The sequence below is a fragment of the Scleropages formosus genome, chromosome 5, assembly GCF_900964775.1.
Source record: "Scleropages formosus chromosome 5, fSclFor1.1, whole genome shotgun sequence".
Classification (NCBI taxonomy): Eukaryota; Metazoa; Chordata; class Actinopteri; order Osteoglossiformes; family Osteoglossidae; genus Scleropages; species Scleropages formosus.
In genome coordinates this window covers 8,377,531-8,391,156 of record NC_041810.1, presented here as the reverse complement: position 1 = coordinate 8,391,156, position 13,626 = coordinate 8,377,531, and the positions used below count along the sequence as shown (strand labels likewise).

Genomic DNA, 13,626 nt, shown 5'->3' with positions numbered 1-13,626 from the left:
TTATCAATCATAAAAATAAGGCCTAAAGCAAAAATGTTTTGAAGAAAGTTTAATAGAAGTAAGATGAAAAGGCAAAGGAAAACCTTACCTATTACCTTAACTATTACCTCGTTTAGCACTTGAAGTGATAAAACTCAAATATTTAAAAGATAAGGCAGGGATTTTGCATGCTTAGTGAAAAATGTCTGAAACTTTTGTGGCTGAGGAACAAACTGCACTTTTTATAAAGGGAGGCCTTTATTTTTTTAGATATTGACCTGGTGTTTGTCACTTGTGGAATAGACTGTGTCCTGGGCAAGTAATAGGTGGAGCTGGTCATGAGTTCAGCATAGTCCAGGACACTTCACACCTCTAGGAATGGTTCTCTATGCTGAAGTAATGCTGCCGTGTGTAATTGGCTCTAGACAAAACCACTTGCCTGACAATGACATAAATGACTCGACTGCATCTGCATTTGGTACCTTTGGATGTGGGGGTTCCTGGGCTTGTCGTAGTCCCCTGGGTAGTAGGAGCTGTGGCTTCCAGGGTAGCCATTTGAAGGAGCATACTCGTAGTAGCCATGATGCTTCCCATTAGGTATGTTGGCATTGTTGAGGTTGATGTTAGTGGACTTCGGTGACTTGTGGTACGTGTTGTGATGGTGGTGGTGGTTGTGGGAGAGGGCATGGCTCATCCTGCCCAGTCTGCCCACAGGGTGCTCCATGTAGGCATAGTGTGGTGGTGGGTGGACCTGCAGTGGGCGCTGGGTAGCATTGGTCTGATGTAAGGAGCTCCTGTGATCCCCATTGATATGATTGATGTGATTGCCAAAAAGTCCACCATTTCGCTGTAAGCAAAAGATTGAGTCAAATTGACAGAATGGACCAACACCTCTCATGACAGGTGAGGCACAGAGCTGAAACCAGAGGCAGGCAACCCACTGAAGCACAAGAGCTGCACCACCCTAGCCTGGACTTCAGCTGTTCACATGCTTGGGAGATATTGCGTTACAATGAGCAGAAGGGTTAAAAGCAGAATTAATGGCACGTGGCATGTTTAAAATGGACCTCCTTGCACTGCTTCTTCATTTATGCAAAAAGCTACTTAAACTAGTATAACAAAAACACCAAATCAACAAAATAAAAGAGCAAACCTGGAAATGGGAGAAGGAAGTAGGCTTTTGTATTTATGTTCATTGGGATCTCCTGGTTTTCTACCAAAATGAGGTAATTAAACCCTTGGAGCAAATGGACATAAACCCACCTGACCTTCCTCATAGCACTTGATGTTATAAATATGAAAGTTCACTTTGCAAACATTCTGGAGAAAGAAATGTGCTGCTGTCATTCTCTCTCTGTATGCTCTTCCTTGTTACTGGGAAAGGTATAAACATGACTGTTTACCCTGTAAAACTCCTCGTCCTCCTCAGGAATAAAGTCTATAAGCTCCTCGTCTTGCAGGTCACATGATATTGCTCTTCGAATTTCTGGCCCGATATCATGTAGCGTGCGGAGCCCAGCCTGCAGCCAATGAGAAGACGTGAGCTGAGAAAGGGCATCTCAAAGGTCTGTCCACGCCCAACACATAACCGCCGAGAGTGCAAAAGTCAACTACAGGCAAGCAGCATCCTTCCAGCCGCGTGTCGAATCCTTACAGTGGAGCACTTAGTGGCCCAGTCAGCTTGGAGCGTGACTGCACCGCTGTTTGTGGGTCCAATGAACCACAAACAAATAAGGAGCTTCCGTGTAAACAAACAACACAGCTTCCACTTTGTGCAATGTGAACCATACAGTAAAGCTGAATGGCATGGTATATAGTAAATGGTAAACATGTGACTGGACCATTTTCAACTGAAGTCTCCAAGTGGAGCTCTGCTGTTGTGCCCTTCAGTTCATACACACGGAGTACGTTTAACTCAATTGAGCATTCATACAGGCAGGGTTCGGTGCCAGTGCAAGTTCTAATAATACTGGTGTGTTTATGAATGCAACAACGGAAATGATTTTTTTGAACAGGGAGAAAAAAGATGGAATTTTTAACTGGATATTGGAGCCATGTGTCTTTATAAATATGTGGATGTTACATGAGATAGATAGATAGATATTTCCACTATAGTTTTCATACAACAAAAGTACCACTGGGCTCATTGGAACACATACAATATTCATGCTTTGCACAAAAACAGCCTGGTCCCGACTGAAATCCACACCCTGTTTGCACGCTGTCCACCATACGTGACCTTCACTAGCCACCAGTAGAGGGTTAATGGCATGCGATCGTCCTCAAGAACAGCCTAAAATGTGTAAAATACACAGTGCCAATCCCTTTTTCAAAAGATGTGGATAGTGGCTATACAGTCACCATACCCTAAAGGATATACACTCATCCCCCACTATTTGGTCTCCCAGTGAACTATGTAGAACTAATTTCTACATTTATTTACAGTGCAAACAAAATAAAACCAAATAAAAATATTTAAAGATGAAGGCCTCAGCTTTTTTCCCCCCATATGAGATGAGGCATAAATTAGAATGACTTTGAGCTTGGAATGAACTGGAATTTCTCCTCAAGAAATAACTGAAAAAGTCATTAAATTATATAGTTTTGCAAGTTTTGCAAAATGTGGTCCATTTTCAAGAACAAATTCAGTCGAACGGCGGATAAGTGTACCAGCTACACACTGTGAACTAGTGGCTACGCCTGACCAGTAACTAACTGGGTGTTACTGGGTGCAGCTTCCGTTCAGTCCTTCTCAGCCTAAGATGTCTTTGCCTGAGTTCTGCTCAGCACATAGTGTGCAAAAGGGAACAACTTATTTCTCCTTTAAATTAGATCAGCAGCTGCAGGAAGTAGCGAATGCCCACAGAGCTCTTCACAAGGAGAGGTACGAATGGCACAGGAGGGAATCTGGGGAGAAAACAGCACAAGGAGCACAAAGGCAGAAGCCTGCCTCTTACCTGCAGAGCGATGGCCGTGTTGTTCTGAGATGCGTGCACACCCACCAAGCCTTCCTCTTTGCGTTTCTTGAATTTCCTAAAGTAGTCCTGTATCAGGAAGGTGGCATAGAACTTCCCCACGGTCACCTCATCATCTGAATGGACAGACCACACAAACCCTCGCTCTGTGAGCACCATGGCCCTCAGGTGCCCATACCAGCCTAACGCCGGTGAGCTGTAACCGTGCTACCATCAATGTATCATCAATGATTTTGCAGTCAGTGTTCCATCAGTGTACTGGAGCTCTGCCACGCTGCCAGAGACTGGGTGAGACAAGTGGGCTTTCAGCGTACAGCCTGCCAGGATGGGAATCACTTCTTTCTCAAGTTCTCAAGAACTGGAAAAGTGCAGAACATATCATCTTTGGAGAACAACTTCTACATCAAAGGAACAAAATGGCCATGAAAATGGAGTTGTGTTTTTCCAATTTTCATACAAGTGACAGGTGACGAAATGCCCAGCCTGGCTGTCTGTTTATTCGGTATTAAGTGTGAGAAACAAAACAGCACACTGGTCTAGTGCTCATTCACATGTAACTGAGGATGACACATTAGTGGACGAGCACCTGGCCGAAGATGAAGACAAAGCTCATCCATGAGACAGTGAATATATTCAATTGTATTTACCTTGGTGTGACCAACTCTCAATAATCCCTGTGTGTGTGTGTGTGTGTGTGTGTGTCTTACATGACTCAATTGGAGACTTGTTCTCCAAGTGGAACACTGTACAATAGATGAGCTACACTTGGCTATAAAACACTATGAAACAGGACAAAAAATTGAGACCAGCACAAAGCAGACTGGCCCCTCAACCCTCGATCCCCAAGTTGCAGATGGAGGTGTGAAAAGCAGAAATAGGATGCTAAGTAGAAGGAAAGGATCAAAATCCCTTTTTTAAAATCCACAAAGAGAGGTTAAGCCTTCAAATGGTTACTTTTGTAGTTTCAGGAGCACATTGGAAAAACAGTTAAGTAAGAATGACATGGACTTGAACCCAAGTGTTTACCTTGTTGTTTCCTTCAGTGACTTTGCAGTTCTTAGACTAATGAATATCATCATCATCATCATCATCATCGTTATCACTGCCATTATAGCTCATTAGTTCTGTAAACATTTTAGGTCAAGGGTGTCCCACATACATTTACATTATTCATTTAGCTGATGGCAAGTTTGCACGCACACGACATGCAGCCACATTCCATCGTTCTTCCTTGTTCGTCCCGATTTGGGCAATAATCTAGCACTGTCACGTCACCAATGGTTGGAATTTTTAAAAACTACATTTTTCAGTCAGTAACAGTCATTTATGTGAATTTGCTGTACAAACAGTTCCAAAGAGCCCATTATGCTCATGAACTTAAGTTGGGGGGGATTCACATTTTCTTTCATTGTGGACATGAACAAAGCACGTGTATACCTGCGAGCAAAGCTGAGAGAGGCACTGTCACACAGCACTCACTCATCCAGAGTCACACAGAAACATGGAAATGACCTTACTGCCCTGTACAAGGACACGGGCCTTACCGTGTTCTGCTATTCCACATTGCTATCTCATCACCTCTGGCTGAGCAGTGTGCCGTCACTTGATCCACATGCACCTCCAGGACCTATTTGAACTTCCATATCTGAGAAGAAGCTGTGTACCCTCATGTAGACACTCTGTAGCACCCTTGGCCTACAGTTCAATCCACTTTGAACTGGTTACGAAGGAGAACGTGTTAACTGCACTCAGACAGGGTGTACACGCACAGTACCCAGAGGGCACTGCCTCTACCCTCCAGGGAGCCCATGCAACAAGCGACGCGAGGAAGGGGTTGATCTGAAGCAGGGTCCATGTTGCCTTAGTAAAGTGGCGGGGACAGAGATAGGCGAGAGGCGACGCCAGTTCCATGCCACCACCCTAAAACAGAACTGCTTCAGAATATTCGGCCGCACTCAGACTAGGCGCAGACAACGGAAGCTGCAGAAAAGCTCAAGCAGAAAGACAAAGTTTAGTGTGGACAAGAATGACTGGCCATGCAAGCTTTCGGAGACGGCCCTCACGCGGACACGCGTGTTCGTACGGCACGGCACAGCACAGCACATACGTACAACGCAGTACGCAGTCTCTGTGCTGGAGTGTCACACCACTGGGATGCAGTCTATTACTGGGCTGCATTGCACACTGTAAAATGGACGACAGCTACGTGTCATTATAGGTTAAAAAACTGCTAATTGATTATGAATAGTTATTGATTACTGAAAATATGCAGGTGTAATTCCTAATTCCTAATATAAGCACATAAATCAAGGTAAGAATATAGTGTGTCCACTGTCCCAGGGCACTGAGCTGCCGGTCTGGAAAACGGCTACCCTCAGTCTCAAAGCCTTTTCAGCAACTGTATGTCTGTGTGCGTGCACGTTTGGCCCAGTGAGTGGCCGTGGAGCAAGGAGACTGACCGCCAGCTGGGGGAACCACTTGGTCCAGAAGCTTCATGCTTGTACGTTTCCATATCTTCTTGATGACAGCGCGCAGCTCTTCATTGGCCTGCTCCAGGTTTCCTGCAGGATACAAACGCATCTCCTCATGCGCTCTGCTGGGCCACATTTCACTCGTTACTGGTGCACTACAGGTAAACAGTTAGTAAACTGTGACCAATAACGGATTTGTCCGCACTGGAAAATGAATATGTTCTGAGAAGCAGGTTTCACAGCAGGTGTGTCTCACCCTCGGTCTTAATCTTGAGGGCCGTGCGCACCAACGCAAACAGTGTTGCGTTGAACATGACGGTGCCATCGCTGTTGAGCGGCATGTTCATCGCTACAAGCCTCTGCAATACAAAGCAGGGCTTAGACACACAACACACTGACAAGTTTTGTGTGTGTGTGTGTGTGCGTGCACGTGTGTTTACCTTGCAGGCAACTCTGTGAGGACACAGTTTACCGAAGCCCAGCGGGGGCTGTATGCGGCGCAGCAGTGTCACCACATCCAGATGCTTGATCCGGCCCCTGGACAGCAGGACACAAAGAGATGGGTTAAACATGAGGACGCTGGTGCGTTCTTGCTGTTGATTCCTACTGTCGTCCGTCTCCCGCTGTCGATTCCTAGTGCCGTCCTTCTCCTGCTGTTGATTCCTACTGCCATCCATCTCCTGCTGCCGCCCGTTTCCCACTGACGATTCCTACTGCCGTCCATCTCCCACTTTTGATTCATACTGCCGCCTGTCTCCCATTGTCAATTCCTACTGCCGTCCATCTCCTGCTCCCATCCGTCTCCCACTGTCAATTCCTACTGCCGTCTGTATCCCACTGCTTGCGGAGCTGCCCCATCTCCCTCCCTGTAAGCATTGTCCCCATACACTTACTTGGCCTCTGGGTCATACTCTGACCATATCCTCTTAAACTCATCCAAGTGATGGGGACCAAGAATAGACCAATCACGTGTCAGATAGTCAAAGTTGTCCATGATGACAGCCACAAACAAGTTAATTATCTAAAAAAAATGCAACATGCACAAGTTAACAACAAGGCACTTAACATCTGTGTTTCTATGATTCTTTAATGTCGTATGCATATATTGTGTGTGTGGTACGGTTCGAGGGGGACACACCAGGAAGGCACACAGCATGTAGAAGGTGATGAAATAGACTATGGCGAAACCGCTGCCGCAACTCTTCTCCTCGCCAGGGTTGTAGTCTGACTCGGGGTCACACAGCTTCCCAGGCATGCAAGCCAGCATGATCTCTTGCCACGCTTCACCTGTGGCACACCTGAGGACACGGGGCCAATCGACAGGCATCACGCAAACGGCCACACACAGTCACGGGTGTGCCATAGAGCACCTCATACACACAGGACCATACACTCATACAGGTGTCACACATTGGACCACACATGACACCAGGCTGCAATGGAAGCAAATGCCACTGACCTGAAGAGCAGCAAAACAGCCTGTGGGAAAGTCTGGAAATTGTTGTTCCGGTTGATGTGTGTTCCGTCAACCATGGCGATCTTTCCGAACATCTGCAAAATACCCAGCGTCTGCTCACCTGTCCTCATCATCTTCAGACATGTGAAACGTTCAGATGAACACAACTCACTTTAAAATCATGTGTGCAATACAGTGTCTAATGAGCAGAGGTGTACAGACCTGCATCCCAATGACGGCGTAGATGAAGAAAAGCATGGCGATGAGGAGAGCGACGTATGGCAGAGCCTGGAAGCGAACATACCACAGAGGCCAAGGCAGTCAGTCTCTAAAACACAAGTTATATACAAATCTTGGATGTATCTATAATAAACAAAAAATTCTATAATACTAACAAATAATTTAAAAATTCTATACTTATATAATTTTTAAAGCATGTTAATCGCACACACACAGAGACTGAAACCACTTATCCCGAGCGGTGTCGCGGCGAGCCAGAGCCTAACCCAGCAACACAGGGTGCAGGGCTGAGGGGGAGGGGACACACCCAGGACAGGACACCAAGCCCGTCAAAAGTCACCCCAAGCAGGACTCAAACCCCAGACTCACCAGAGAGCGGGACCCGACCAAACTCACCACACCTCCCAAGTATGATAAAATAAATTTGAAATAACAGGAAATAAAAACATTTATGTATCCAGTGTCCTAAACCTCAGACCAATAATGTGACGCTAAGGTTCACCTGGAAGGACTTGATGAAGGTCCAGAGGAGAGTACGAATGCCTTCTCCCCTGCTGAGCAGCTTCACCAATCGCATGACTCGGAAGAGACGGAAGAAGGTGATGGAGATTCTGGCGCTGTCCTCCGTGTTCTGCGGATGACAAGGCTTCATGAGCGCACCGGGTGGGGGTGACTTTGCGCACAGAGTGCCGGCAGTGCTTCCATAAAGACCCCAGCAGCTGAGGCCAGTCTCGCTGAGAGAGGCCCCACTGCTGGCCACCCTCTGGCATGGCGCTGACCTTACCTGGGCTACGGCCACTCAACTAGTCTGACAGGAATTCTTAGCCTCGTACCTCAGCACGTCTAGCTGTATTGATGTGTGTGGTTATGTTTTCGGGATCAAATTACAGATATGTACAGAAGGAGTCATTTGTGGGTTTGGTCTGAAGCACTGCCAGGCGCTGCACTTAAGAGCGAGTCGCTGGGGGAGGACAGGAGCGTGAGGAAGCATGCCGGGCCCCAGGACATACAGGGAGTCATGTCTCAGCCCCAGCATGGCTTCCTCTGTCCAGAGTGGCGCATGCGGAGTTAGAGTGGGACGCAGCTCCCGATCATGCAGCCGGCGTGAGGAGCTGTCCACACTGCTGACCAACTGGATGGGGTGACAACGTTGCGGGACACCCTCCTTCAGACCCAGAAACACAACTAAAACCTCAACGTGGAAAGCAAACAAACAGAAAAACCAAAGGAAACGAAAGCCAAAGAAAGACCGACAAACAAGTGAGGATATAAGAGGTGACAGATTCCAGTAGCTAACAGAGAACAACAGAAAGCAGAGTAGAGATGGGGCAGGAGCCCCCAGGGAGCCGAGCGTCTTACCCCAGACTCATCCACCTGGGGAGCCTCTGTGGGCTTTAAAACCAAAGAGCTGCATTAATGCCTCGTACACAAGCTCACCAAACATGTCCAGCTCTAAGAGAAGTTACAGCACAAGTTACAGCACAGCAGGATTAGAGCGGTGTCTCCTTGAAGAGCAATGGCCAAACACTGGCACATGTCCCACCGTGATGTGGTATGATGACCAGGGGGCCCAGCTGACGCACAGCTCAGACAGGTTTTTGTACGATTAGTAACTACACTGAACGTGTTTCGGCACACACACCGTCACAACCTCTTTGCTGTGTTTACGACGGGTCAAGTGGGAAACACCCCTCAATGCAAAACATCCTTTCTCTCCTGATGTAAATATTTCCACTGGCGTGTATCTCCATCATGTCCATCTTCCACATATACCTGAGAGTACAGTGAGAGCACCTTCCACTCTCAGTGTGTCCAGTGAAAGTACAAATAATCGCAGAAATTCAGATGGCCAACATCCACAGCACGATGGTGATCAGGATGGTAGAACTTGTGACCTCATCACTGAGGTCCTTGGCTACCGTCACACTATACACCAGTGGCAGCAGCATTAACAGCGCTCTGTACATAAAACAGGACCACGCTTAAAAGCACAGGTATAAAGAGTTGTTAGACAGGAAACATGAAAAATAAACTGGAACTGAAAAGTTAGAGATGGTTAGGAGCCAAATACAAACACAAAGCTGGCTTAGAAGGCAGGACATACAATCCTGAAACTCCCTCCTTGCTGTCCTGTTTGAGCTTCTGGACACTCACAGCCCTTCAGATGGCATGGTGATGAGCACAAAGCCTTGTCCGGACTCAGAGAGCTTCCGTCAAACAGCTACAGCACCAATGGAACATGCGTCGGCATCAGATTGGGCACGCAAGCACTCCAGCAAGACATGTGGGACATGGGCAGCTTTTGGCTTCGTTCTTGCATTGCAGCAACCCATGCAGTTACAGTAGACAACGAGTACACACGACAGAGGAGCAGACAGAGACAAGGAAAGAAAGCCGAAAGATCAAAATGAGGATCATCATGAAACAGAGACAGAGGCGAGAGGTGAAAAGCCCAAGGGAGGAAAGTGGAAAACGTGGTCAGGAGACAGAGAAGGGCCAAAGGAGAGCAGAGCGAGAAGACTGGACAGATGAGAGACAAACACAGAGAGCTGCAGGAGCTGGCAGGTCCATGCACCTGACTGAGGTCTACACACCTGCTCCCTACACCTGAGTTCCGCCCTGAGCTACCCGGGCTAACAGCAGGAAACAGAACAAAGCACAGACAGGTATTCCCATTAAAAGAGCACAGGACGTCCAGAGGCAGAGATGCTCATCACCGGTATTCCCGCTAGAGCAGAAGTTCACGTCCATCTCTTTAGTCCACCTGGTCTGCAGGGACCTTCTGCTGAGTATCTATGTGCCGCAGGCTGGATCTACTGCTTCCCTGAGATGGAAAAGTCTGGAAGATGGAACCTAAAGAGTGAGCTCCACTGGCCTGTAAGATTCCCAGCTGTGCCCGTCTTCCTTCCGCGCGCGTCGTCTTCAATCGGCATTCAAAGGATTCAGGTGCTATATGTCAACTGCATGTTATGGAATGCAGATCTTTCTGCTAGCCCACTGAGAATGGAGAGTTGTTCAGTGAGACGCGCGCACACACACACACACACACACACACACACACACACACACACACACACACACACACACACACACACACCAGCTCTGAAATCCGGACGCATTGTGCCTGAAAGCAGGAGGAGCTGAGAGGCGATGAAAGTCAAACGCACACGAGCGGCTACAGGGGACTGACCGGAGCGTTGTGGAGCGGGTGACCCAGAGCCATCTGTGGGGGCAGGATGCAGTGGGGGGTGACATGAGGCAGAGATTAGGGGTGCCATGGGGCACTGGGGCCACAGCCCATTATGGTGAATGTCAATCAACACAGACACACGTCACTGAGACACACAAGTACAGGGCTAGAGCTCTGAACACTTGTGCAGTGTTTGGGACGCTCTGCCTTTTTGCATGAAAGGCTCCTAAAATGTGACGTGATCTTCATCTATGTGATGACAGCTCAAGATAGCATGATTAGAGAAACAGCACACACACGCCTGTGCCTTTACTGCACATGTTGCTGAAAGAGTCGAAGGACGACAAGTGACAAAGTGTGTACCTCGAAGGAAAAGGGACTCTGCAGCCAAGAAGAGGTGACAGCGAGGTGCTGGAGGTTCACTGCCCCAGTGGGGACTCCCATAGACTGGTTCCCTCACCCTTCGTCACAGATGTGCTGAAGCCCAGCATGGGCCCATCATTTACATTTCAGAGCACATGAGAACTGTGTGTGTGTGTGTGTGTGTGTGTGTGTGTGTGTGTGTGTGTGTGTGTGTGTGCTACTTTTGCAGTCTGATGTGTCCGTCACATTTATCTCACCCTTTAGAAGCCATTCATGCAGAAATCCGGACAACTCTGCATAGTTCACAAACCTTTTTTGACAACAAAGAACAGCAGCACTGCAGTGTCAGACCCTGTCATTGTATGTCTGTGAATGAGGGCGCACAAACACACACACACACACACACACACACACACACACGGAGTCAGTGGAGGAGACGTGCTGCTCAGCAACTCACTTCTCCCCATTGACATTTATTGCTCAAACTGCATACGCAGCATGGACTGCAAATGATGACTGAGACACACTGCACACACAAACAGCACTGTGGCTCACACAGTCATCCAGGGAGAAGGTCACTACACTCCTGAAAAGATGGTGCTGGTGGGTCTGTGCATTTTGGCTTTTGTGAGGTAAGAAAATCATTTCGTCAGTCTCTTCATGGCTGTTTGACCCTAAATGTGTGACATGTAGTGAAGGAATCAATTGAAGTTACTCATTTATCTGATTCTTTCCTCCAAAGAGACTTACATTGTACCGGCTACAGGCTTATAATTATTTACCCAATTATATAATGTAGTAATTTTACTAGGGGACTTCAGGGTAAGTACCTTGCTCAAGGGTACTACAGCTAGAGGTGGGATTCGAACCTTGTGGGTCAAAAGGCAGCAGCTCTAAGCACTACGGTACCTGCTGCCCTCACTGTGAGACAGACCTGTCACACCGTCGTTCCTTCATTCCATGTTTATTTCAAAATCAATATCATGACAATATCAAGATCAATATAATTTCTTATTAATTACCCCTTGCTGTGGACTGCAACTCCAAATGGATCAAAATCACAATTCACAAAGACAAGGTTTTGATCCAGACGACCAGGTAATTTGTTTCTGTCAGTGTGGTACAGCAACCTTCTCTCTCTTCCACTCACTCTCACACACACACACACACAATTGTTATACTTGCCTCGACAATTTTCTAGGGAAAAGAATTATTGGGAACCGTGATTAGACATATAACTGACACACAGAGCTCAGGGCTGCAGTGCCTCCACACACACACAACCTGTGACATACAAACAGGTGCAACAATCTGGTGCTCAACCTGAGTGACAACACATTTGAAAAATTAGGAAACATCACCACCTGTCCACACAGTGCTGAAGGGACCCGTGTTTCTGTGGACATAAGTTTTCAGTGTGTGTATGTGTGTGCACGCGAAATCGTGGTTACATGTAAATGCTTAGATGAACGATGTCTGTTGTTCCAAGACGACTGCACACCTGATGGAAGAATGTTAGATTAATTATGAAACGAGACATAAGTATCACAAAACACACACACGCAGTTTAGCACAGAAGATGCCGAAGCGTCACAGTGTCAGTAAAGTCAGTAAAATTTACTGCGGTGAAGCAAAAGACCAACACTGAGAGAAAGAGAGAAAGTCCTACTTACATTGACTTCGGTGATGGCAATGTCAACGACGCTGCCCACCACGATTAAGGCATCGAAAGTGTTCCATGCATCAGTGAAATAGTGCTGAAGAAGAGCAGCAGCAGCAGCAGGAGAAGGAAGAGGAAGAGGAAGAGAGACATAGTGACACTGTAAGAGCTCCAGTATCACCATGGGCCTGGTCCTGTGACAAGTGTGTCCACCCAGCAGCCTTACACAAGGCCACAGCAAGAGGCCCACATGGAGAGGACGGGGACAGGAACAAGGACAAGGACAGGGACTCAGGGACGAGGACCAGGCAGGAGAGGCACACGGAGACAGCAGCCATACTCACATCTATCTCACTGAGCACGATGTCTACGATGCTGCCAATGACCACCAGGGCATCAAACACGTTCCAGGCGTCCCCAAAATAACCCTGAGTATCACCAGAAGACGACCACACAGACAGCGTGGCCCACAGGGGTCACAGACACGTTTCCAGGCAACCGACACCGTGCAAACAGCACCATGAAATGGCACTCAGTTCACGTTTCCTTTACATGTATTCGGCAGTCTGAGCAACTTCCCCTCAGTAAACCTACAGTTATTTTGCTGTACAGTCATCAGTACAGCGTGGTAATTTTGCTGGAGCAGTTCAGGGTAAGTACCTTGCTCAAGGGTACTATAGCTGGAGGGGGGAATCGAATGTGCAACCTTCGGGTCTAAAGGCAGCAGCTTTAACCACTACGCTACCGGCTGTTCGGTGCTGCTTTTTTTATCATATGTTTTTAAATATGAAACCATTTTCAGACACTTGACACTGCCACAGCAGCAGCTCCAGTTTTTCTGGCTAGCTGAACCACACACACACACACACACACACACACACACAGATGTGGGGGAATCTGCTGCCGTCTCCTCATGGTCACTGTGCTCATGGTTCGGCATCAGCCATAGTTTATTTGTTTGTTTACTGTTGCACACAGTGGTGAAAACATGGCTTCTTTACACACAAATGCTGCACTTAAAAAATGTCATCATCCTGGCACCATGTGTTTCCGTGTCATCCAGTAAAGAGAGCAGCAGGGCCCACTCACAGCACAGCGTGTGTTTTACCCTGATTTACCATGTGGATGAGAGTGTCCCTATGCTGTGGCTGCATGCACTGCACAGAGCTGCACACACAGGGAAGGGGAGGAGGTAGTGGAGCCAAGCACAGCATCTGGGACACAGGAAGGGGAGTGATGGACACACACACACACACACACACACACACACACACACACACAAAACTGCACTC

At 47.5% G+C, this 13,626-nt stretch overlaps 1 protein-coding gene across 9 annotated transcripts in view; it reads right to left on the bottom strand.

The window, feature by feature from the left end:
- LOC108933838 (voltage-dependent L-type calcium channel subunit alpha-1D-like) overlaps positions 1 to 13,626 on the bottom strand; it is a 43,969-nt gene that overhangs the window by 3,480 nt on the left and 26,863 nt on the right. For 6 of the 9 annotated variants that reach the window (XM_029251721.1, XM_029251720.1, XM_029251719.1 and 3 more), the window contains exons 30-42: positions 12,348 to 12,431; positions 8,481 to 8,513; positions 7,624 to 7,752; positions 7,104 to 7,169; positions 6,885 to 6,976; positions 6,564 to 6,723; positions 6,319 to 6,446; positions 5,866 to 5,962; positions 5,682 to 5,784; positions 5,414 to 5,515; positions 2,937 to 3,070; positions 1,383 to 1,499; positions 462 to 826 (exon numbers count right to left, since the gene is read on the bottom strand). In XM_029251721.1, coding sequence (XP_029107554.1) covers positions 462 to 826; positions 1,383 to 1,499; positions 2,937 to 3,070; positions 5,414 to 5,515; positions 5,682 to 5,784; positions 5,866 to 5,962; positions 6,319 to 6,446; positions 6,564 to 6,723; positions 6,885 to 6,976; positions 7,104 to 7,169; positions 7,624 to 7,752; positions 8,481 to 8,513; positions 12,348 to 12,431 — 1,610 coding nt within the window. The remainder of the gene's footprint in view (positions 1 to 461; positions 827 to 1,382; positions 1,500 to 2,936; positions 3,071 to 5,413; positions 5,516 to 5,681; positions 5,785 to 5,865; positions 5,963 to 6,318; positions 6,447 to 6,563; positions 6,724 to 6,884; positions 6,977 to 7,103; positions 7,170 to 7,623; positions 7,753 to 8,480; positions 8,514 to 12,347; positions 12,432 to 13,626) is intronic. The other 3 variants (XM_029251722.1, XM_029251725.1, XM_029251726.1) reach the window with 1 other exon arrangement.